Source organism: Hemiscyllium ocellatum, chromosome 1, assembly GCF_020745735.1.
Source record: "Hemiscyllium ocellatum isolate sHemOce1 chromosome 1, sHemOce1.pat.X.cur, whole genome shotgun sequence".
In the NCBI taxonomy this organism is placed as follows: Eukaryota; Metazoa; Chordata; class Chondrichthyes; order Orectolobiformes; family Hemiscylliidae; genus Hemiscyllium; species Hemiscyllium ocellatum.
This window is the reverse complement of record NC_083401.1, coordinates 31,125,375-31,150,200: the sequence shown is the minus strand read 5'-3', so window position 1 is coordinate 31,150,200 and position 24,826 is coordinate 31,125,375. Positions and strand designations below refer to the sequence as shown.

The following is a 24,826-nucleotide window of genomic DNA, read 5'->3' as shown; positions in this document are numbered from 1 at the left end:
CAACAGAAAAAATGATGTTTAACTTAGAGTTATTTGAAAGAAACATCATACTGTGGTTAAAGGGAAGCCTGCAGACACCCTGTATTTGGACTTCTGGAAGCCATTTGGTAAGGTGCCATTATCAAAGGTTATTAGAATATAAAATTTGTAGTGGAGGGCGTTACATATTAAAATGGATAGAAGATGGGTTGGCTAATAGGCAGAAAAGAATATCCATAAATGAGTCTTTGATTAGCAATATGTGACAATAAAGTCCCACAGGAGTTTGTGCTGGAACCTCACATTTTCACAATTTAAATCAATGACTTAGCTGCCGTGCCTTTGCTTCCTCATCTAACTTCATAGACAACACCAAAACAGATAGGAAAGTATATCGAAAGGATGACATAATGAAGTTGCAAGCTGATCCAGATAGATTGAGTGGGGGGGCAAAAATCTGACAGATGGCATACAATAGGTTCACTTTGACAGGAATAATAAAAAAAGCTGGGCATTATATTTAGTCTGCATTTCCGGATCTTATTTACGGAATATGTAAATGTTCCGGGGTGGAATGAATGAGTTATTTCATGAGGATAAGTTGGATAAGCCGGACTTGTTTTCACTGCTGTTTAGAAGAGTAAAGGGTATTTGATTGAAGTGTGTAATAGCCTGAAAGAACTTGACAAGGCCTCTCACATGTGTCAGTGCAGAACTAGAGAGCACTTTTTTAAATTTAAAATTCGGAATAGAGATGAGGAGAAATCTTTTCCAAGGGTTGTTCAATTTTGCATTCGTCTCAGAAGGCCTTGGAGACGGGGTCATTAGATACTTTTAATGACAAAAGTGAATTAGTTCTTGTTAGGCAAAGGAATCAAAAGGTTATTAGAGATAATGGAAATTTTGAAATTGTAACAAACATCAGCCATGATCTTGTTCATATGTTTGCATGTCTGTTCTTTTTAACATTAATAGAAAATTTCCATTCCTTGTTTAATTTGGTTTTATTGATATGTATCTGAAGGGAAAATCAACATACAGTCAGTTGAAATGATTTAGTTTGATTACAAAGTCCAATCCATAAAACGTTTATATCAAATTACAAACACATTCCCAACAAATTACTTCATTGTATCATCTACTGGAATACACTGGAACAGTCAGTGCTTACAGGGTTGGACTCCATTTTTCTGCTGTGATAACAACTGCTTTCTGCTGAATCATTCAACCTGAGTGGTACCCAAACCAACTGCATTGGCATAAGCTGAAAGGATTTCAACCACTTGCTTTGTTTCGAGGGTCACACGAGCTTCTGTCAGCCAGTCCCGTGCCACCCTTCTTGGTTCTCCACGAAGTTGATTGACAAATTTAGCTGCGAGCTCAAGGTCACCATGTTCAATGCAGAATGAAGCATACGATAACAGTCTAAATGTATCCAGGTCTTCAGGTTTAAGTTCCTCAGGAGGCTTTATTACTTGAGGCTCCATTAATAGAAAGGACTGCAGGTAGGAGAGGAAATATTGATAGAGGCTATTTCTTGTTTCATCTATCATGGCCACACGCCGTGCCATTTTCCGCACTGTGTAGAACCGATGACGTAATGTCTCTTCACTGTACACACCACGCGAGAGACACTCTTGAGGAAGAGCTTTGACCAAAGCTTGTGTAAATTGATCATCTCCACAGCTATTTGTCACAGCGTCTAGGGCTTTCTGAAGGGGTTCTGTCAGGCTATCACCAGAGGCTGTCTTTAGGGTGTACTGCAGAGCTTCTATAGAGAGCCAGAGTTGATGTGCCTTTCTAGCCTCCTCTTCCGCGACCGCATGACCTGAAATGAGCAAATATTACATAATTCATTTTAGGTGGTTGAAGAGAAGACAAAACCTTTAATTATAAATGTGTCATAAAGATTTAATGTAATTATGTATATGAAATGAATGAAGATATATAATTGATTTGTCATATTTTCTATAACAGGAAAAATGCATAGCCGCAATGGCTAATAAATTGTCAGAACTGACTGAATAGCCTACTCCTGTTCCACCAGAGCTTACACTTGTGGTACCAAGGTTATAAACAGTCTCATTTCATCTCAGACTGTTGCCAGGGAGAATGTTGGAGTCAGAAGTCAAAGAAGAGAGTTTGGAGCAGCAACCAAAAATAATAGCTTCTATTTTTAGTGGATCAGTGGTTAGCACTGCTGCCTCACAGCACCAGGAACCCAGGTTCAATTCCAGCCTTGGGTGACTGTCTGTATGGAGTTTGCAGGTTCTTCCCATGTCTGCCAGTTGCTATGGTTTGCTCCCACAGCCCAAAGGTGTGTAAGTTAGGTGGATTGGCCATGCTAAATTGTCTGTAGTGTCCAGGGATAAGCTGGCTAGGTAGATTAGCCAGGACAAATGCAGGATTATGGAGGTAAGGTGAGGGGTCTGGGTCTGGGTGGGACACTCTTTGGAGGGCTGTTGCAGACTTGATGGACCAAATGGCCTCTTTACACAGTGATTCTTCACATAATCGCTCATTCAATACTGGATGAAGGATAAGCAATCTGATTATTTAAAGAAAACTGAAGCAATCAAGTGGTGATGAGGTACAGGGGTATTATCAGCTTACATGTGAAAACTTGTGCTGTTGAACGATATCACCAAGAGATTGCTGCTAACTGAGAAATAGGTAGCAGCTAAGGAAAAGCTGTCACTGGGATGTGATACTCTGGTTATGGTTATATAGGAAAGAATGGAACCGTGAGAACCATCCTACCTAGCTGGACGACAGGCATTGGTGAATGATTTGTAGTCAATATCAAGGGATGCAGACAGGTCAAGAAGGGAAAGTTCACTTTGTCCCAGTTAGACCAACTTTTGCGATCTGTCTTTATAATTTGAACCTTTCAGACCCAGATATTGTTCTGCTGAATTTGTGCTACATCCCTCCAAGGCCAGTGTGTCTTGCCTTAGGAGTGGCACCACGAACAGGATGCTGTACATCTGTCTGGGTAAAGGCAAAATCCAACGAATACACAGCTTCTTCACTCAAATTCCAACTATTTGAGATAAAGCTCAGCAATCCGTTAATCCTTTTCTTATTTTATGCACCGATGCACCATCTTTTAAATGATTTGGCTGCAAGGACACCTAACTCTGTTCCGCCAAACAAAGGACAAAGAATTTACAGCCCAGGAACTGGCCCTTCGGCCCTCCAAGCCTGAGCCGATCCAAATCTACTGTCTAAACCTGTCGCCCAATTCCTAAGCATCGAAATCCCTCTGCTCCCCACCTACTCATGCATCTGTCCAGACGCACCTTAATTGAATCTACTGTGCCTGCCTCTACCACCTCTGCTGGCAACGCGTTCCAGGCAGCTACCACCCTCTGTGTAAAAGTACTTCCCCCTTAAACTTTCCACCTCTCACCTTGAAAGCATGACCTCTTGTTATTAAATCCTTCACACCCTGGAAAAAGCTTATCTCTACCCACCTGTCTATACCCTTCATGACTTTGTAAACCTTAATCAGGTCCCCCCGCAATCCCCTTTTTTTTCTAATGAAAATAAACCTAACCAACTCAACCTCTTCACAGCTAGCACCTCCCATACCAGGCAACATCCTCGTAAACCTTCTCTGCACCCTCTCCAAAGCATCCACATCCTTTTGGTAATGTGGTGACCAGAACTGTACACAGTATTCTATACGCAGCCGAACCAATGTCTTGTACAATATTAACATGACTGGCCAGCTCTTCCTGAAGGGCTCATGCCCGAAACATCGATTCTCCTGCTCTTTGGATGCTGCCTGACCTGCTGCGCTTTTCCAGCAACACATTTTCAGTTCTGATCTCCAGCATCTGCAGTCCTCACTTTCTCCTTGCCAGCTCTTATACTCAATACCCTGTCCAAAGAAGGCAAGCATACTATAGGCCTTCTTGACCACTCTATCCGCCTGTGCAGCAACCTTCAGGGTACAATGAGCCTGCACTCCCAGAACTCTCTGTTCATCAACTTTTCCCAAGGCTCTTCCATTCATTATACAATTCGCTCTAGAATTAGTCGTGCCTAAATGCATCACCTCATTTGTCTGGATTGAACTCCATCTGCCACTTTTCCACCCAATTCTCCAGTCTATCTATATTCTCCTGTATTTTTTGACAGTCCCTTATGCTTTCTGCTACTCCACCAATCTTTGTGTCATCTGCAAACTTACTGATCATACCAACAGTGCCCTCTTCCAGATCATTTATCAGTGGCCCCAACACTGATTCCTGTGGAAAACCACTGGTCACCTATATCCATTTCGAGAAACCCCCTTCAACTACTACTCTGTCTCCTGTTACTCAACCAGTTCTTTATCCACCTAGCTAGAACACCCTGCACACCATATGACTTCACTTTCTCCATTAGTCTACTATGGGGAAACTTATCAAATGCCTTGCTAAAGTCCATGTATATGACATCAACAGCCCTTCCTTCATCTATCAACTTGGTCACTTCCTCAAAGAACTCTATTGAGTTGGTAAGGCACGATCTCCCCCTCACAAAACCATGTTGCCCATCACTGATAAGCCCATTCTTTTCTAATGATAAATAGATCCTATCCCTAAGTACCTTCTCCAGCAACCATTCAGAAAATATTCCGAATTGTCTTTTAGAACCAGAAGGGGTTTTGTAACAACCCAGTAGCATTATTGGCATTGGACTTTAAACTTGTGAGTCGGGTGGGGAAGAAAGGGAAAGGGAAAGCAACAGGGAGTATGGAGTCAAGTAGAAAGATAAGCAGCAGGTTAGCATGTGTGCAGGGTTTAAGTTCAAGGCAGACTAGGAATGAAGCAAAAAGGATAACTTAGGTAGAGGTGATGGAAATCATGAGGATAAGAAAATTAGCATTAAGGTGCTTTACCTGAATGCTTGAAGCATTCAAAACAAAGTAGATAAATTAACAGCACAAATCATCGTAAATGATTATGATGTGATAGGCATCACAGAGACGTGGTTGCAGGAGGTTCAGGACTGGCAATTGAACATCCAAGGATTTACAACTGATCAAAAAGACAGGGCGTGGTTGCCCTGTTAGTTAAGAATGAAATTAAATCTATGGCATTAAATGATATAGGGTCGGATGATGCGGAGTCTGTGTGGGTGTAGTTAAAAGCACAAAGGCAAAAAAAAACATAATAGAGTTATGTACAGACCTCCCAGCAGTGGTCAGGATCAGGAGCGCAAGATGTACCAGGAAATAGATAGAGTATGTCAGAAAGGCAAGGTCACGGTGATCATGGGGGGACTTCAATATGCAAATAGGCTGGATGAATTATGTTGCCAGTGGACCCAAAGAAATGGAATTCATGGAATACTTACAGGATGGCTTTTTTGGAACAGCTTGTGATGGAGCCCACAAGGGAGCAGGCTATTCTGGACTTAGTGCTATGAAATGAGCCAGACTTTATAAAAGATCTTAAAGTCAGGGAACACTGACGAAGCAGTGATCATAATACGGTAGAGTTCAGTCTGCATTTCGAAAGAGGCAAAATTGGATGTAATGGTGTTACAGTTAAATAAAGGTAATACCGGGGCATGAGAGGGGTACTGATGAAAACTGACTGGAAGCAGAGCCTAGTGGGGAAAACAGTAGAGCAACAATGGCAAGAGTTTCTGGGTGTAACTGAGGTTACAGTACAGAGGTTCATCCCAAAGAAAAGATTACCGGGGTTGGGGTGGGGGGGTATTAGACAACCATGGCTGTCGTAGGAATTCAGGAAATGTATCATAGAAAAAGAGAGCCTATAAAGTGGCCAAGAGCACTGGGAAATCAGAAGATTGGGAAGACTACAAAAACAAAGAGGATAACAAAGAGAGAAATAAGGAAGTAAAAGATCAAATATGAAGGTTAGCTAGCCAGTAACATTAGAAATGATAGTAAAACTTTCTTTCAATACATAAGAAACAAACGAGAGGTAAAAGTAGAAATTGTGCTGTTCCAAATTGATGCAGGAAGGCTAGTGATGGGAGATAAGGAAATAGCTAAAGAACTTAATAAATACTTTGTCAGTTTTCACAGTGGAAGACACGAGTAATGTCCCAACAATTAAGGAGAGTCATGGGGCAGAGTTGAGTATGGTAGCCATTACAAAAGGAGAAAGTGCTTGAAAGCTAAAAGGTCTAAAAATTGATAAATCTCCTGGACCGATGGGCTACGTCCTAGAGTTCTGAGGGAGGTAGTTGAAGAAATAGTGGAGGCGTTGGTTGTAATCTTTCAAAAATCACTGGAGTCAGTGAAAGTCTCAGATGATTTGAAAATCGCTGTTGTAATCCCCTTGTTCAAGAAAGGATCAAGTGGGCAGCATGGTGGCACAGTGGTTAGCACTGCTGCCTCACAGCGCCAGAGACCCAGGTTCAATTCCCACCTCAGGCGACTGACTGTGTGGAGTTTGCACGTTCTCCCAGTGTCTGTTTCCTCCGGGTGCTCCAGTTTCCTCCACAGTCCAAAAATATGCAGGTTAGATAAATTGGCCATGCTAATTTGCCCATAGTGTTAGGTGTAGGGGTAAATGTAGGGTATGAGTCTGGGTGGGTTGCGGGTCGGTGTGGACTTGTTGGGCCGATGGGCCTGTTTCCGTACTGTCAGTAACATAATCTAATCTAAAAGATGGAAAATTATAGGCAGATTAGCCTAACCTCAGTTGTAGGTAAAATTCTAGAATCCATTGTTCAGGATGAGATTTCTAAATTCTTGGAAGTGCAGTATCGAATCAGAACAAGTCAGTGTGGACTTAGTAAGGGGAGGTCGTGCCTGACAAACCTGTTAGAATTCTTTAAAGAGGTAACAAGTAGGTTAGACCAGGGAAAGCTAGTGGATGTTGGGCTTCCAAAAGGCCTTTGATAAAGTGCCTCACGGGAGGCTGCTGAGTAAGGTGAGGGGCCCATGGTGTTCAAGGTGAGCTACCGGCATGGATTGAGGATTGGCTGCCTGACAGAGTTGGGATAAAAGGTTTTTTTTAAACGGAATGGCAGCTGGTGACAAGTCACGTCCCGCAGGGTTTGGTGTTGAGGCCCCAACTGTTCACTTTACATATAAATGATCTAGAAGAGGACACTGAGGGCATTCTGGCGAAGTTTGCCGATGATCCGAAGTGAGGTGGGGAGGCTACAGAAAGATTTAGACAGTTTAGGAGAGTGGTCCAAGAAATGACTGATGAAATTCGACGTGAGTAAATGTGAGGTCTTGCACTTTGGAAAAAAGAACACAGGCATGGACTATTTTATAAACGGTGAGAAAATTCATAAAGCCAAAGTACAAAGGGATCTGACAGTGCTGGTCCAGGATTCTCTAAAAGGTTAACATGCAGGTTGAGTCTGTGGTTAAGAAAGCAAATGTAATGTTGTCATTTATTTGAAGAGGGTTGGAACGTAAAAGCAGTGAGGTGCTACTAAGACTTTATAAAGCTCTGGTTAGGCTCCATTTAGCATACCCTGCCCAATTTAGGGCCCCAGCCCTCAGGAAGGACATACGGGCACTGGTGTATGTTTGGACATTCACAAGGATGATCCTGGAATGGTAGGCCTAATATACGATGAACTGCTGAGGATCCTGGGATTGTATTCATTAGCGTTTAGAAGGTTGAGGGGAGATCTAATAGAAACATACAAGATAATGTGTGGCTTAGAAAGGATGGACGCTGGGAAACTGTTTCCGTCAGGCAGGCATACTAGAACCCGTGGGCACAGCCTTACAATTAGAGGGGGTCAATTTAGAATGGAAATGCGGAGACATTTCTTCAGCCAGAGGGTGGTGGACGTGTGGAATTCACTGCCGCGGAGCACAGTGGAGGCAGGGATATTAAATATCTTCAAGACAGAAATTGATAAATTCTTAATCTTGCAAGGAATTAAGGGATACGGGGAGAGTGCAGGTAAGTGGTGTTGAAATGCCCATCAGCCACGATTGAATGGTGGAGTGGACTCGATGGGCCGAATGGCCTTACTTCCACTCCTACTTCTTATGGTGACAAGGTTTTATTATGGTGTTTAGTATGGAATACCAAAATGTTGACTTAACAATGAAGGAATTTTGCAATATCTGCCAGGGTGGTATGGAGATCCTGGTGTTCTCAAAACATTGCTGCTCTCTTTCTCAGAGAAGGTTGCAGAGAAAAATGATCTTGGAGAATTGGTGCAGTGAAGTATGCAGGTAGGACATACTGCAGCCACAGTGTGCTAATAATATGGGAGTGGATTTTAAGCCCAAAATGGCAACAATCATCAATCCAACTGAGAATCCACTCAAGTGGTATCACTGCAGTCATAGGTGGGAAAGAAAGGTATGACCAGAAAGATGGCAGCAATGTCAATAATGTTACTGGATTGTTACAAAAACCCTTCCAATTCTTCAATGTCTTTTGAGGAAGAAAATGTGCCATCCTTGCCCAGTCTGGCCTCTTTGATTCCAGAATGTCTCTTGTGTGGTTATCTCATTACTCTGAGATGATCAAGAAAGCAATTCAGTGTATCAGTTTGCAATAATAAAACTTAAGAAATGCATCAGGGTGTGCCTCGTGCAGTACCACAAGGACTGCCACAATACCAGAAATTAGCTGACTGTCACTTTCTCAAGGGCATGTAGGGATGGACTATACAGTCTGGCATTACTGATGGCAGCCAAGATGCTGAGAAGAGATTTTTAGGAATGCAAGTGTCAGAACTGATTCACGATTTCTTCCTTGTGGTAGTCTTTGTCATGAAATAAAAATGATGGAAACATATATTCACACCAACAAATATGTATGGGTAGGTGAAGATTAATACAATCAAGTGTGGTGCCAACCAGTTTGTATCTAAAAGACAAATTATTTCCCATCTCTAAACGGAGCTTTATAGACAGGGAGGAGCTCAGGAGATGAGTCATTTGTCAGAACACCCATAATCTGGCCTGCTGTGGTAGGCAGTGTTTACATGGTTGATTTTGTTAAGTTTCAGATCAATATTGAAAAATTAATTCACTCATCCAGTGACAATGATGATAATATAACAGTGACCAATTCCAGCAATACACCGAGTATCCAGGCAGCACTCAATAAGCATTAGGCAAGAGTGAGCTTTAAAAAAATAAATTACCTGGAAAAAAGTAATTTGATGACTAATCACTCGGACCTTTTCTCAAAAAATCCAATAAGAATTATGTTTCTGAAAGTATCTCACCAACTGTTTGTTAAATTTAGGGAAAACACTGGCTATGACAAGTAATTACTCACTCTCCATTGCTTGTTCAATACCCTTCAACCGAGAATAAGCTGCATTCATATCTCTTGTAAAGTTGTCCAGTTGTTCCTGAGACAAGCGTCTGAATTCAATGTCATATTCAGATAGTTTTTGTTGCAATTCCTGCAAGTTAAAAAACAATGCAATCAAGTCGTAACTTTTTTTGAAATATTTAAAAAAAAGCACTAAGAGTTGCACGTAACTCAATCCACTTGGCTCGAAACATACTCTCTGTTACTCTGCAGTCTTCAGTGGAAACGGAAAATTCGGTGGAGTGATTTTTTTCAGACAACTGACCATTCCAAATTTAATATGAACACACTATGAATAGTGGGAAATGCACACAATTATTTTATTTTGCCATTAATGGCTTAATATTCAGGGTGCATTTACCTCCTGATATTTTCCTTTGACTTCCTGTTCCTGAATCTTCAGTACCTCCCTCAGGTGATCTGTGTGAGCAGCAGCTTGCCTGCGTAGTTGAGTTCGCAACTCTGCCTCCATCATTTCACGTACTTCCTCTGCCTGAATTTGAAAAGAAGAATGTACTCATTTTACTTGACATTTCTTGTCTCGCATCACTGCCATTGTAACACAACCAATTTGTCTTAGAATCAGCACAGAAACAGACCCTTCGGTCCAACTCGTCCACACTAAATTAATCCAGTCCCTTTGCCAGTATTTAGCCCATATCCCTGTAAGCTCTTCCTATTCGTGTACTCATTCAGATGCCTTTTAAATTCTGTAATTGTACCACCCTCAACCACTTCTCTGGCAGCTTATTCCATGCACGCACCACCCTCTGCATGAAAAAGCTGTCCTTTAGGTCCCTTTTATATCTTTCTCACCTCACCTTAAACCTATGAGTTTTGGACTCCCCTAACCTGGGACAAAGACCTTGGTGATTCACACTATCCATGCCCCTCATGATTTTACAAGATCATCCCTCAGCCTCCAACACTCCAAAGAAAATAGCCCAAACCTATTCAGCTTCTCCCTAGAGCTCAAACTCTCTAACTCCGGCAACATCCTTGTAAATCTTTTCTGCACCCTTTCAAGTTTAACAGCGTCTTCCTATAGTAGGGAGACCAGGAATGAAAAAAAGTGGCCGAACCAATGTCCTGTACAGCTGCAATATGACATCCCAACTCCTATGCTCTGACCAATAAAAGCAAGTGTCAAATGCTTTCTTCACTATCCTATTTATCTGCGACTCCACTTTCAAGGAACTATAAACCTGCACCCCAAGGTCACTTTGTTCAGCAACACTCCCCAGGACCCTACAAGTAAGTGTACAAGTCCTGCCCTGACTTTCCTTACCAAACTGCAATACCTCACATTTATCTAAATTAAATACCATCTGCCACTCCTCAGCCCATTTGCTCATCTGTTCAAAGTCCTGTTGTACTCTGAATTGAACCTCTATGATGTCCACTGCCCCACTAATTTTGGTGTCATCTGCAACTAATTCCTCTTATATTCACATCCAAATCATTTATATAGATGACAAAAAGCTTGAGCAACTGGCAACTCTTCTTGAACACACAGTTAATCATAACTCATGAAGTGCTCTGTAATTCCCATGCAAAGAACATGATGCACTGGCAAGAGATACGCACTGGTGTAAAATTACAGCAATTCAGTGATTTACAAAGAACTTGACCATTAAACTACGTAGCAGTGAATATTAAAATCTAAGTAACCATACTTTATATCTGCTAGATATTGGTTAGTAAAACCTGTGCTTTACCTTTTTGTCCCTTTCAAGAAGTATTTCTGTTTGATAATGCTCCAAGGCTTTTGCCACTGCTGCGTCCAAAGTTTTCTTGTGCTCTAGCTTCTGATGCTCAAGAGCCTTTTCAATGTGCTGCTGTTCCCGCACATGCTGTTCTGCCAACTCTCTGTTCAACTGGTCAATACGACGATGGGCATGGGCAATCAATGAGTTGAGGTCATCAGTGCTCAGCTGGCCAGCTACAGGTGGAAACAACATTTTTAAAAAAAGAGAGCACGGATCAAGTACATTCTGTGGCAGTAAAGGAGATAACCACCATTCATTTGTCATTAAAACATTAGTATTGCAAAGTTAAATATAGCCAAATTATTTCATTGAATTAAAATGTCAATTATACAATTGCATGCCAATTACTTCACAGACACAGTATGTATGAATTTGCATACAGCTCAAAATAGAAGTTCACATTCAAAACCTATACTTAGGGAATACATTTTTTGCACAGTAATGTTGCAGACGGTTAAAAAAAAATTCCTCAGAGTAAGTATTTGCTAGGTCAGTAGTGTTGAAAATTCTTTCATTAGAAGTACTCTCAAAACAGAAGTTAGGTATGCAATATTCTCGGCATTCTCCCATCATTTATTGTGATTGTTAAAAGGTCACATGGTTAAAGAACATGTGGCATAAACTCAAATTCTGATGTAAACCTGATTATTAAGTAAATGTAACAGATACACAAAAGACAGCAGGCACCAATTAAAACAACAGAAGGAGGGATCAGAACCATCAGTTACTGTTTCAGGTTAGAGTTCTGACGAAGTACCATTATTGACCTGAAACGTTAACTCTGCTTCTGTCCACAGATGCTGCATGACCTGCTAATTACTACCAGGATTTTCTGCTTTATTTCAGATTTCCAGCATCTGCAGTATTTTGCTTCCGAAATTCTGGTTGCTCAATAAGTTAACAAATGCTTTTGTCAGAAAAGTGGGTTACCCTAAGGACCAGTGCTTGGGCCTCAGCTGTTCACAATATGGTCAACCGAGTACAATATTTCCAGGTTTGCAGACAACACAAAACTGGATGGGAGAATAATGGTGAAGAGGACTTAGAGGCTTCAGAGAGATTTGGATAAGTTGAATAAGTGGACAAAGACGTAGCAGATGCAGTCCAATGGATAAATGTTAGATTGTCCATTTTGGTAGGCAAACAGAATCATATAGTATTATTTTATCAATGACAGATTGAGAAAGATTGATGTACAAAGGGATCAGTATGCCCTCATACACAGGTCATTAAAATAAGCATTCAGGTCCAGCAAACAATTTGTAATGCAAAGTGTGTATAGCGGTCTTTATTGTAAGACATATCAAGTACATCTGCAAGCAAGTCTTACTACAGCTTGCAAGCCTTCAGGATATCACATCTGGCGTATTCTGTACAGTTCCAGTCACCTTACCCAAGAAAAGATATACTTGCCATAGAGAGTGGACAACAAAGGCTCACAAGGTTGATTTCTGAAATGGCAGATTTATTATACAAGTGGAAATTAGGTTAACTGGGCCTGTATCCACTTTGGATTAGAAGAATGAGTGGAGATCTCATCGAAGTGCACATAATTCTGATAAGACTGGACAGCTTGGATACTGGCAATAATGTATCCTCTGCTGAAAATGTGTTGCTGGAAAAGCGCAGCAGGTCAGGCAGCATCCAAGGAACAGGAGATTCGATGTTTCGGGCATAAGCCCTTCTTCAGGGCCCGAAACATCGAATCTCCTGTTCCTTGGATGCTGCCTGACCTGCTGCGCTTTTCCAGCAACACATTTTCAGCTCTGATCTCCAGCATCTGCAGACCTCACTTTCTCCTCTAATGTATCCTCTGGCTGGGCATCCAGAACAAGGGGTCACAGTCTAAGATTAAGAGGTAAATCATTTCAGACTGAAATAAGGACCAATTTAGACACTCAGATGGTGGTGAATTTGTGGAATTCTCTTCCACAGAGAGCTGTTGAGGCAAGGTCACTGAATATGTTTAAGAAATACATACATAGATTTCTAGAAGCTAAAGGTGTCAGTGGGTGTGGGGAGACAGCTAGAATATGGCATTGAAATAGGGGATTGGTTGTGATCAGATTGAATGGCACACGAAGCTTGATGGGGCAAATGGCCGACTCCTTTTTACGTTTCTAAAACTATACTTCACTTTTCCTGGGTACAATGGAATGCTAAGGAAAGTAACTTCACTATGAAGCACAGAATGGAAGTATAAAGAATCGTGAAGCAATGGATGTCACTTGAACTCTGGATTCAAGAATAATACCAATCCAGCAAATAAGACATGTTTAAATACTACTACCAACAGATTTCAATATAAAAAGCCACTTTTCTATTTGATTTTCAGTAAGACTTTCAATGATACTATCTTGTTTCCAAATTTTACTGTCAGTGGCAGCATCATTAGCTCACATTTCACATAATAACCTGCGACTATTTTCCTGGCATGCATGTTGGGCTCTTGTAGTCCAGTGTACCATTGCTTCATAATTAGCTGCAAACTATACAAATAGAGCAAGATCGAATAAGCCCACTCGACTCACCTAGATCAGACACCTCTGCAATAAAAAGGGTGGATAGAATTAATAGATGTTGATAACTGTTTGTGTAAATGAGAACACACACTAGACATCATTTTAATAAGGAAGCTTTTTCATTTTTTTTTAAATAAACATTTATCACTTCAAAATTAGTTAGAAAGGTACATAAAAAAGTGGAACATCAACTCAGGCCAAGCAAAGCACTACATTCGATAGGCCACGCATAAATGAATATCCATTTACACCTAATTTTCATCATATACACCAAAGGGCAACAAGAATTCTCTAGCAAAGCTGCAAAAACTTCAAAAGTAATGCATACTAAATTAATAAGGATTACCAAAGTGTGAATGTAACTTTTTTCCTCTTTGTTCATGCGATGTGTGTCTTTGAGCAGATGGTGCCAAGTTTCCTCCCAAAAAGGATTTTAAATGACGAGTTGGATTTTATATTGTTACTTTTATTGATACCCATTTTTACTTTTCTTCTTTTAAATTGAATTCAATTCTTCAAATAGCCAGTCGAATCTGATTCTATGCTCCCCAGGCTATAAGCCATAGGGCAACTAGTCCATTATCATGACCACAAAGCTACTATATTACGTAAATGTGAAAACAGTGCTTTAAAAAGGGCATTTCATTCTCACCTGCCCAAGTCTAGTCTCATCTTTGTTCTACAGTGCAAACAGGGGATACTGCTAGAGTCTAACCATCTGAAGACACAATTTATCAATGCAGAGTACATGAACAGATCTTCTCCAGCTAGGCAAATAGTACCAGTTACGGTGTGGATTTAGGGAACACAGGAGCTGAAGTCGGGTCCTTCAGCCCTCAAACCTACTTTGCTACTCTTGATTATAGCTGGTCATCTGCATCAAAGGCATTTCCCTACATATGCCTATCTCTTGATGACATTAGTTTGTAGAAATCTATCAATTTCTATCTTGTATACAGCAGTCAACATCCTAGCTTCAACAGCTTTCCAAGATGGAGAATTCTGAAGATTCATCACCATCTGAGCAAAGAAATTCCTTCTCATCTCACTCTTAAATGAGGACTCACCCTTGCTCTGTAACCACATCCTCTGCCAAGGGAAACTTCTTTCAACAACCCTCCCTTACGCTTTAAGAATTCTCTAAGTTTCAGTTAGATCAACGCTCAGTCTTTTAAACTCTTAAGAATACAGGTAACCTCAATCACCTAGTCACCTCAATCTGACCCATCTTCCCCAAGCCAGGAATCAGTCTAACCTTCACTCCACTTGCTCTACAGAAAGAGTATCTTGCCTTTGGTTAGGGGATCAAATTATCCTCAATATTCTAAGTACAGTCTCATCAAGGGTCAATACAACTATATTTTAAGACCCTCATGCAGGTAAGGGCAACATACCATTTGCTAACTTAAATCATTTGCTGCACTTCCATGTTAGTTTTCACTAACTCAAACAAGGACTCCCGGATCCTTTTGGATATTAACACTTCCCAATATTTCACCATTTAAGAAAAACTCTATACCCCTGTTCCTCCTATCAAAGTGGAGAACCTCACAATGAGCAACATGATATTCCAACTGCAATGTGGACCATGCAGCCTGTGGTCATGGATGGCACCAGATAAAGATGGCAGTTTCCAACCCTAAAGGACTTCAATGAACCAGATGGGTTTTTCCAACAATCAGCATTGGACTCATACTTCCAGATTTTTAGTGAGTTTAAATTCCAACTATCTGCCATGGCAGGATTTGAACTTAGGTCTCCAGAACATTACCAGGGTTTCTGGATTAACAGTCCAGTGATAATATCATTAGGCCACTGCCTCACCTTGTTGGTTGAAGGTGCCATCAACAGGATGGTGGATGATGACCAGATGCATAAACTTGGTTTGCATTTCATTGTATCACATCTCAATTTAAAGGTCTTTAACATAATTACGATCAGATCAGGTAGGTGCAGAGGGTGAATCCAGACCAAGAGAGTTTGATAATTAAAATTCAGAGCTAGGCCATTTAGGACTAAAACTGGGTTGTGGTCTTTCAAACAAATATTACTTCAAATCACAAACTTACATTTCTCCTAAAGGCTTTGAATGCTGGATCAATTAAAAAATTGTGACTAAGACTCATAGATATGAGCAATTTTTTGTTAAATTAGATCAAAGAACATAAAGCAAAAGGCAAGTAAATAGACCACCCACAATCACTGACATGAGGCTGTACTGCCTTCTGTTACAAAGTTTCTATATTTTGAAATAACTTGCAGCAGTCAAGTTTAAAAGAAATCATGTTGTCTGTTGCTATGTTTCCATTAACAAAAACAGAAAGCACATTCAATATAGACACCACAGTGGATTTTGAAGTTTCTACTTAAGAATTAAATTCTGAAACATTCTTTGTATGTAAGAATCATTGAGGATCCATAATGATGAACTAATACGACAAAATTGGCTTAAATCCAAAGGCACTTTAGCTTTACACTGACATTAAATAGCTATTTACAAATCAGATGTTGTAGGTCCAAAACAAATCCAAAATAAGGTGAAACTTTTCCAGAGAAATTTGCAACATTTCCAGTGCAAGATTCCAATTTCAGCTTACATTTACAATATGCAAAGTTAATCTGCTTCAGACTGACATAACAGCTGTAGTGCAAATACCAGCCCAAAAAAATTCTTATTTTGTCTTTTCATACATGATTATGAAATGAGAGCACTTGAAATCAATTCATCTTACAATCTGGAATTTTGATAACTGACCATCCACTTCCTATAAGCCACATGTTCACACACACTAAGTGACAGTACATAAGAAATGGGAGCAGGAGTAGGCTATTCACACTTCAAGTCTCCTTCGCTATTCAACAAGATCAGAGGTGATCTTGCCTCAGGACTCAACTGCTTTTAGTGCCAACTCAGCTAGCCACTTACACACCAATATTTTTAAAAATTAACTGACTTCCTTTTTTAAACCTTTCAATGATCTAGTATCCATATTTAGGCAAAAATGAGGACTGTAAATGCTGGAGATCAGAGCCTAGATTAGTGTGGTGCTGGAAAAGCACAGTAGGTTAGGCAGCATCAGAGGAGCAGGAAAATCGATGTTTCAGGCAAAAGCTTTTCATCAGTATCCATATCTCTCTGGGTCAGAGAATTCCAGACATTCAACACTCTCCCAGGTGAAGAAATTCGTTCAGATTTCAGTTTTAAAAGTGAGTGTCCACTTATTCTGCAACTGTCTCTTAGCTTGAGATTCCCCCAAAATTGGAAACATCTTCTCAATATCTACCTAGTTAAGCGCCCGCCTCAGACTTTCATATTTCAATAAGATCAGCCTTTCTTCTTCAAAACTGTATTGAATAAACCATTCTTACTGAGTCAATCCTTTCATCCTAGGGATTAGCCTTCCAAATCTCTTTTGAACAGTCTCCAATGGCAGTATATCCATATTTTTTAAATATAGGGTAAAACCGTACACAGCACTCCCAAGTACACAATCTCATCAACAACATGTACAGTTGTAACAAGACTTCTCTATTCTTAAACTCTAACCTTCTAGCTAAATAGGCCAAAACTGCATTTGTCTACTTAATTACTTGCTGCACTTTCATTCTAACATTTTGAGTTTTACACAGAATATTAAAATCCCACTGGGCTGCACTTTTATTTAGGGTCTTTCTCCATTTAATAATGTGCCTTTTGATGATTCTTACCAAAGTGCGTTGACCTCACACTTTCATGCATTAACCTCTATTTGCCTACTCACTCAACCTATCAACCTAGAAAATAGGACAAGTTACTTGGGCTTTCAGACCTGCATGTGGGCCCAGGTTCAAGGTTAGACTTTTTAATTTCAGGTGTTACTGAAGACTTATTAAGTTTATACTCACACACTCAAGGTCAGCCCAACTTAACTAATCTAGTTACACATTCAATGAAACATTTTAGGAAGTCTCAATCATGATCCTCCCTCAGATAATTTAAATACAAGTTCAGTTCAGTTTTAATGCTTAAAAATGAACATTATTAACTCATAGATTCTTTGAGAAAATAAATCAAAAGGAAGAGGACTTAATATTTTAAGGTTCTCTTACTGTAAATAACACAATTCTCCATTGTCACTATTTTAGATTTGTGCTCAGATTTAAAATTTTTTTAAAACCCCTTTACGTGCAAATGCTTTCAATAAAGCAAAGACGACTGCAGGACTGCTGAATTAGAGGAATAATAAGTCAAAACAAAGTATAATTCTGTGAAATTAAACAAATGACAAAAATGATAAGCAATTACTGTACTTACTCAGGTTTTTCCACCCAAATTTTACATCTGGAGTGATGCTCTCTAGTTCCTTCCTGAATTCATCCCTGGCCATAGCTACCAGTTCACTGTACTGAACAACTATTTTGGCTTCTGATTGAGCTGCCTGTACCTAAACAAAAAGTAGATATTTCAGCAGAAAGATACCAGAATTACTGAAATAAGCTCTTTTGCCAGCACCTTCCAAACCCATGACAGCTATCACCTGGAAGGACAAATGGAGATGTGTGGGAGCATTACCACCTGCAAGCCATATCGTCGAAACTTGAAGCTCTCTTTTTTCTGTGGCTGGGTAAAAACGTAGAACACCATTTCAAGCAGGGTGTTCCTCCACCAGATGGATCGTAGTTCAAAAAGGTGTTCACCATTACTTTCTCAAGGGCAAATTAGGCACAAGTATAAATGCTGGCTACATCAACAAAGCCCATGAACAAATACATTTTCATAAAAATCTAAAGGACAGTGCTAATGGAGAATACAGGCATTAATGTTCAGACTACTAATTAGTTGATTAATGAGTAAGCTTTTCCATCAGATTGATTCTTATTTATGGAAGTACCAAGATAGGCATTTGAACAGTGTAAGCATGGTAAGAAACTGGATTTTTTTTAAAAAATGGATAGAAGTAAGCATCATCAGATTAAACTCTTGAAGAATTGTAAAATGTAATTAAAGAAAATAAAGTATTAAAGCTTTAATAACATTCTATTGAATAATAACTGTTATAATAATAACGTGAAATGAAAAATAATTTTGTTCAAATATTTGGACACTTCACCATTATGAAATAAATTGTAAAATCCAAATGGATGTCCCAGCATTTACATTCAGCCATCCCCAAGTTGCTATCTATCTCTAGACGTACTTTTAATATCACTCTAAAGCACCTTGATACAAAGGAGGTTATAGTATGACACCATATTCAGGTCCCAACCCAACTACGAAATAAAAATGTCACACGGTAACAAGATGTAAGTTATAGTACGATATCAAGCCCAAAATTTTCATGCGATTCCTTCCATGCTCGGGACTTTTTAAACCTGCCTGTACTTCATTTAAATATAAATGTTTGGATCTTCCAATGAAATGATTATCACAGCAGCAGTGTTGGCAGAATCACAGAATCCCTACAGTCTGAAAACAGGCCATTCAGCCCAACAAGTCCACACCGACCGTCTGAAGAGCATCACACCCAGACCCCCTAATCTATCCCTGCATTTCCCATGACTGACCCTCCCAGCCTGCAAATCCCTGGACACTTTGGGAAATTTAGCATGGCCAATCCACCTAATGTGCACATCTTTGGACTGTGGGAGGAAACCCATGAAGACATGAGGAAAATGTCTGTATGGAGTTTGCAGTCGCCCAAGAGTGGAATCGAACCCAGGTCACTGGCGCTGTGAGGCAGCCATGCTGCCTGAAGTTGCTCATCTGAAGGTGCAGCTTGGTGGCTCAGTGGTTACCACTGCGACTTCACAGCGCCATGGACCTGGGTTTCATTCCACCCTCGGTCGAGCGTCATGTGGAGTCTGCACATTCTTCCAGTCTCTGTGTGGGTTTCCTCCCACAATCCAAATATATGCAAGTTAGATGGACTGACCATGCTAAATTGTCCATTGTGTTCAAGGATGCACAGGCTAGAGAAATACAGGGTTACAGGATAGGTAAAGGGGTGGATGTGGGTTGGATGATCTTTGCAAAGTTGGTATGGACTTAATGGGTTAAATGGCCTGCTTCCGCATTCTACAAACTAGGGGGACCTGGTGCAGTCAACTCTGGAATTGCCCTCGAGGTACAGGTCATTCTGCTATAACACACTTTTCATCAATGCAAATTCACTGTAAAGCAATTGATGAATAGCTGATGCTGTTTCTAAAGTGTGAACTTTTAAAACATGTGTTGGATACAGCACAATCATAACAACAATACATTAAATGTTATTTGTATAGTGCAATTCTTATGTAACACTGGGTTACACAGGAATGCAAGTATCGCGTTCCTGAAGAACTGCCTGTAGTGACTTTCGAACAGCGGTTATCCAGCATCTGGAAACCTCCAAAAAAATTCTCTGACTCTGCGTTAGAGTCAGAAACTTGTGATAGGTTTCAAATTAATAGTTACCCAGGGAATGTTAGTGGAATTAAAATCCACTTTAATTCCTGGCTAACCATTAAGATTACACCCCAACACTGAAATGGCAGAACAACTGACCACATATTTTAGTTCTGTCTTCACAAAAGACAACAAATAATTCCCTAGAAACGTTAGAGAAACCAAGGATTTAAGTGACAGAGGAATTAAAGAAAATCAATATTTTCTTAACAAAAGGTGCTAGCAAAATTAATGTGTTTAAAAATGGACAAATCCTGATAACATGCATCGGGGTATGGGTGGGTTGCGCTTCGGCGGGTCGCACTTCGGCGGGTCGGTGTGGACTTGTTGGGCCGAAGGGCCTGTTTCCACACTGTAAGTAATCTAATCTAAAGAATACTAACTGAAGTGGCTCTGGAAATATTATATGCATTATTGGTCTTTTTTCAAAGTTCCAAAGACTCTGAAGCAGTTTCTACAGAATGAAGGGTAATAAATGTGACCCCATTATTTTGAAAAAGGTAGGAGTTTTAAAAAATTAAGCTAACAGAGCAGTTAGCTTAACATGTGTGCAAAATGCTAAAATTCAATTTAAAAAAGATATAGTAACAGAACACTTGGAAATCACTTTTGGGATTAGACAAAGTCAGCGTGAAGTTATGAAACAGAACTTGTGCTGAACCTAATCTTATGGGAGTTTGAGGATACAACTGGTAGAAAGAACCAATTAATGTGGTGTATTTGAATTTCAACAGAGATTTCATATCAGACATCATTGGGCAAAATTAAAAGCACACGGGATTGAGTGTAATGTACTAACATGAACTGCGAACTGATTAATAGAAAGGAGTCTCGAACCAGGGATCACAATCTCAGGTAGGTCATTTAGGAGAGTGGTGGAAACATTTCTTCATACAGAAGGTAGTCAAGCAGTGAAATTCACTACCACAGAACACTACAGCATATTCAAGAAAGCAAAAGATAAAGTTTTAGATATTAAAGCCATCAAGGGGTGGGCAGAGAAAACGGGAATACGATTTTGAGATAGGAGGATTAGCCGTGGTCATACAGAATGTCAGCAGGTTGCTCCTTGTATTTAGAAGTTACAGGCCTTAAAAGCACAGATTTTCTCACCCACCATCTGAGCATTTAAGTTTTAAACACCAGATAAACAGCTGCACATGCATGCACACCCTCTGTTTTAGTCATGAAAACTCTGGCTTGCTTTATACTAAATACCTGTAATTGAGATACTGCCTGTATCTGTAATATACACTTCAAAGCAGAACTGCAATACCTCAGTGGTTTGCATTGGATTCTGACAGTGTGATACAGCTCAAGATTAGGGTTATTGCTTGTTTCGGTTACTTTGAAGTTGACTGTAGGAACAAACTACAGCAATAACAGTGGTAAAAGCATAAAATATTACTAAATAATTGAATATGCAAGGCTGAGTGAAGGCATATTTATAATTTTGCACAATGGTAGCATCAACTCTTTAAACTTATTTTTCTATGTCTCGCAAGGATGTAGAATGGTTTTCTTATTAAGCTTGCATTCAAGTAGCACACAAACCTTGTGAACTGTTTCAACCCTGAAAAGGATAGCTTATTTGAATTTTGACTGAGACAGACCTGCAAAGTATTGTGTGGAATGTTTGAAGTTAATACTACATATAAGATGACACAATCAATCATGTTGTTGTGGTATTCAGCTATCCATTCAAGTTTTTCTTTCTTTATTCTGTAACTAGATGGCTAGGCAGCATTTATTGCCCATCCCTAATTGCCCAGACAGCAGTCGAGAGTCAACAATATTGCTATGGGTCTACAGTCACATATAGGCCAGATCAGGTAAGGATAGCAGTTTCCTTCCCTAAAAGGAAGTTAGTGAACCAGATGGGTTTTTTTTGACAATTGGCATTGGATTTACAGTAGTCACTACCTGGGTCTCTGAATTAACAGTCCAGTGATAATACCACTAGGCCCGTTACATCCCTATTATAAGACTATTTAAGTAGCATGGAGAAGGAAATAAGAAACAGAGTTTCAAGATTTTCAGGCCATGAAAAAGCATTACATGAGAAGACAGCATAACAACTAATACCAACAGAATTATTTTTTCATATCAAATGAAAATGTTACAATTACAATTCCTGGGATGGTAGAACTCATGCATGAAGATGACTAGATCAGTTAGAACTACATTTACTGGAGTTTAAAAGATTGAGAGCGGCTCTTGTAAAAGCTCTAAAATTCTAACAGGACTAGACAGGGTTAATGTAAAAAGGATGTTCCTGATAACTAGGGAGTCCAGAATCAGAGGTCACTGTCTGAGGATACAGGGTAGGCCATTTAGGATACAGAGGACTGAAAAAGTAACATTACAGGAAAACCATGAGTTCGTTGATTGTTAATACCTACTAGTTTGACTATTAAAGGTTACTTTTAGATTGGAGATAAATAAAGTTAAATATTTACAGATAACAAACTAAAAGATCAGCAGGAAATTTTAAAAAATCAAATTAACAACAAACGAAAATAAAAGATGTAGGGCTAGGCGATGTACTGTATTTGCATGATGTGGAAGCTGGTGGACCTCACTGTGGTCCATACTGTCCTGCTGGTTGCTTGAGGAACTAAGAGTTATTTTTAGATTAGATTCCCTACACTGTGGTAACAGGCCCTTTGGCCCAACAAGTCCACACCGACCCTCCGAACAGTAACCCACCCAACTCTGACTAATGCACCCAACAACTATGGATAGTTTAGCATGGCCTGCACATCTGTGGAGCATGGGAGGAAACCGGAGGAAACCCATGCAGACACAGGGAGAATGTGCAAACTCCACACAGACAGTCACCCAAGGCTGGAATTGAGCCTGGGACCCTGGTGCTGTGAGGCAGCTGTGCTAACCACTGAGCCATTGATGAGCTTCAATCTGAGCTTCAAACTGCGACACATCAGGGAGAGGGAGAGATACACTCCTTAGATTAATTACCTCAAATTTGGTCAGGGGTGATTACAGGCGAGATATGAAGAGCATAATGAAGTGTAATTTAGATAGACTGAGTTCTGTAGGGGTTCTTTATTATGTAAGTTTCATTGTGTAATTTTGTGAATAAATTTTTGTCTTTTAAAACCTGGTGGTCAACCTAGCTAACTTACACAAGGTAATTTTCACTGTAGGTAAAAACAATGACTGCAGATACTAGAAACCAGATTCTGGATAAGTGGTGCTGGAAAAGCACAGCAGTTCAGGCAGCGTCCGAGCAGTAAAATCGACGTTTCGGGAAAAAGCCCTTCATCAGGAATACAGGCAGAGTGCCTGCACAGTGGAGAGATAAATGAGAGGAGGGTGGGGGTGGAGAGAAAGTAGCATCGAGTGCAATAGGTGCAGGGCAGAAGAAATGACCTGCGAGTTGCAGTGGGAGAGGGACTCCATGAGATTCTTGTAGAGAGAGGAGGAAAACTTCAAGACAGGGATCCTTGCAAGGGGATTCGCAGTAGGGTTAAAATCAACTAGGTAAAAACAATGTAGACTTACTGAAACAAGTTGCAAAGTTATGGTCTGGGCTGTCTGCTTAAGAATATTTTGAGTGGTTTGGTCTAGTCCATAACAAGAGCAAGTGGTCCATCTAACTTTTTTTTACCTTTCTTTCTATATGATCCAGATCCACCAACATATGGTTGAGATTTTCTTCTGCAGCCAGCAGCTGTGGTCGAACAGAAGAGATCTCACTCTGTTTAGCTTCTTCAATTGTACTTCGAAGGTTGTCTAATTCTTCTCTAAATTTGAAAAGAAAGCAAAGGACATATGGCAAAATACAAGCAGCATATGATACTTTGCTTAAACAACAAAAAAAACAAAAGAAAAGATTTGCAGATGCTGAAAATCTGAAACAAAAACAGAAATTGCTGGAAAACCTCAGCAGGTTTGGCAGAACCTTTGGAGAGAAAGCAGAGTTAATATTTTGGATCCAGTGACCCTCCGTTCTGAAAATCTCTGCTTTCTCTCAACTGATGCTGCCAGACCTGCTGAGATTTTCCAGCAATTTGTTTTTATTTAACATTTTCGTTAGTCTTACCAAAGCACTAGTAGAGTCATAAAAGCACAGAAACAAGCCCTTAGGTCCACGATGTCCATGCCTACCAGCAAACATCAAACTACACTATTCCCATTTACCTGCCGTACGTCCTGGCATTTTAAGTGCATATCCAGAGGCTTCTTAACTGTTGCAAGTGTACCTGCCTTTCAGGTAACGCATTCCACATTTCCACCATCATCTGGGTGGGAGATGTTTTCCTTAGGCCCCTCTAAAATCCACTTACTCCTCACCTTAAACTTATGCCCTCTGTTCTTACACACATCTGCCATGGAGAAACGATTCTGACAATCTACACTACCTATGGCTCTTGCAATTTTGTGTACCTCAGTCAGATCCCCCTCAACTTCCTCTACTCCAGAGAAAACAAACCCAGGGCAAAAGTAAGGACTGCAGATGCTGGAAACCAGAATTTAGATCAGAGTGGTGCTGGAAAAGCACAGCAGGTCAGGCAGCATCCGATGAGCAGGAAAATCGATGTTTCAGGCAAGAGCCCCTCATCAGGAATAGACACAGGGTAGAGAGATAAATGGGGGGTGGGGGAGTGTGGGGCTGGGGAGAAGGTAGCAAAGAGTACAATAGGTGAATGGGGTGGGGATGGTGGTGACAGGTCAGAGGCAAGAGTGGAGCAGATAGGTGGGAAGGGAGATTGGCAGGTAGGACAGGTCTTGGGGACACTGCTGAGCTGGAAGGTTGAAACTGGGGTAAGGTGGGGGAGGGGAAATGAAGAAACTGGTGAAGTCCACATTGATGCATGGGGTTGAAGTGTT

General features: G+C 40.3%; 1 protein-coding gene across 3 annotated transcripts in view; it reads right to left on the bottom strand.

Moving 5' to 3' along the window:
* Window positions 1-964: 964 nt before the first annotated feature.
* immt (inner membrane protein, mitochondrial (mitofilin)) overlaps window positions 965-24,826 on the bottom strand; it is a 63,797-nt gene continuing 39,935 nt past the window's right edge. For all 3 annotated transcript variants that reach the window (XM_060843340.1, XM_060843435.1, XM_060843521.1), the window contains 6 exons: window positions 23,604-23,739; window positions 17,843-17,972; window positions 10,976-11,199; window positions 9,619-9,750; window positions 9,219-9,348; window positions 965-1,807 (listed from right to left, as the gene is read on the bottom strand). In XM_060843340.1, coding sequence (XP_060699323.1) covers window positions 1,200-1,807; window positions 9,219-9,348; window positions 9,619-9,750; window positions 10,976-11,199; window positions 17,843-17,972; window positions 23,604-23,739 — 1,360 coding nt within the window. In that variant the 3' untranslated portion in view covers window positions 965-1,199. The remainder of the gene's footprint in view (window positions 1,808-9,218; window positions 9,349-9,618; window positions 9,751-10,975; window positions 11,200-17,842; window positions 17,973-23,603; window positions 23,740-24,826) is intronic.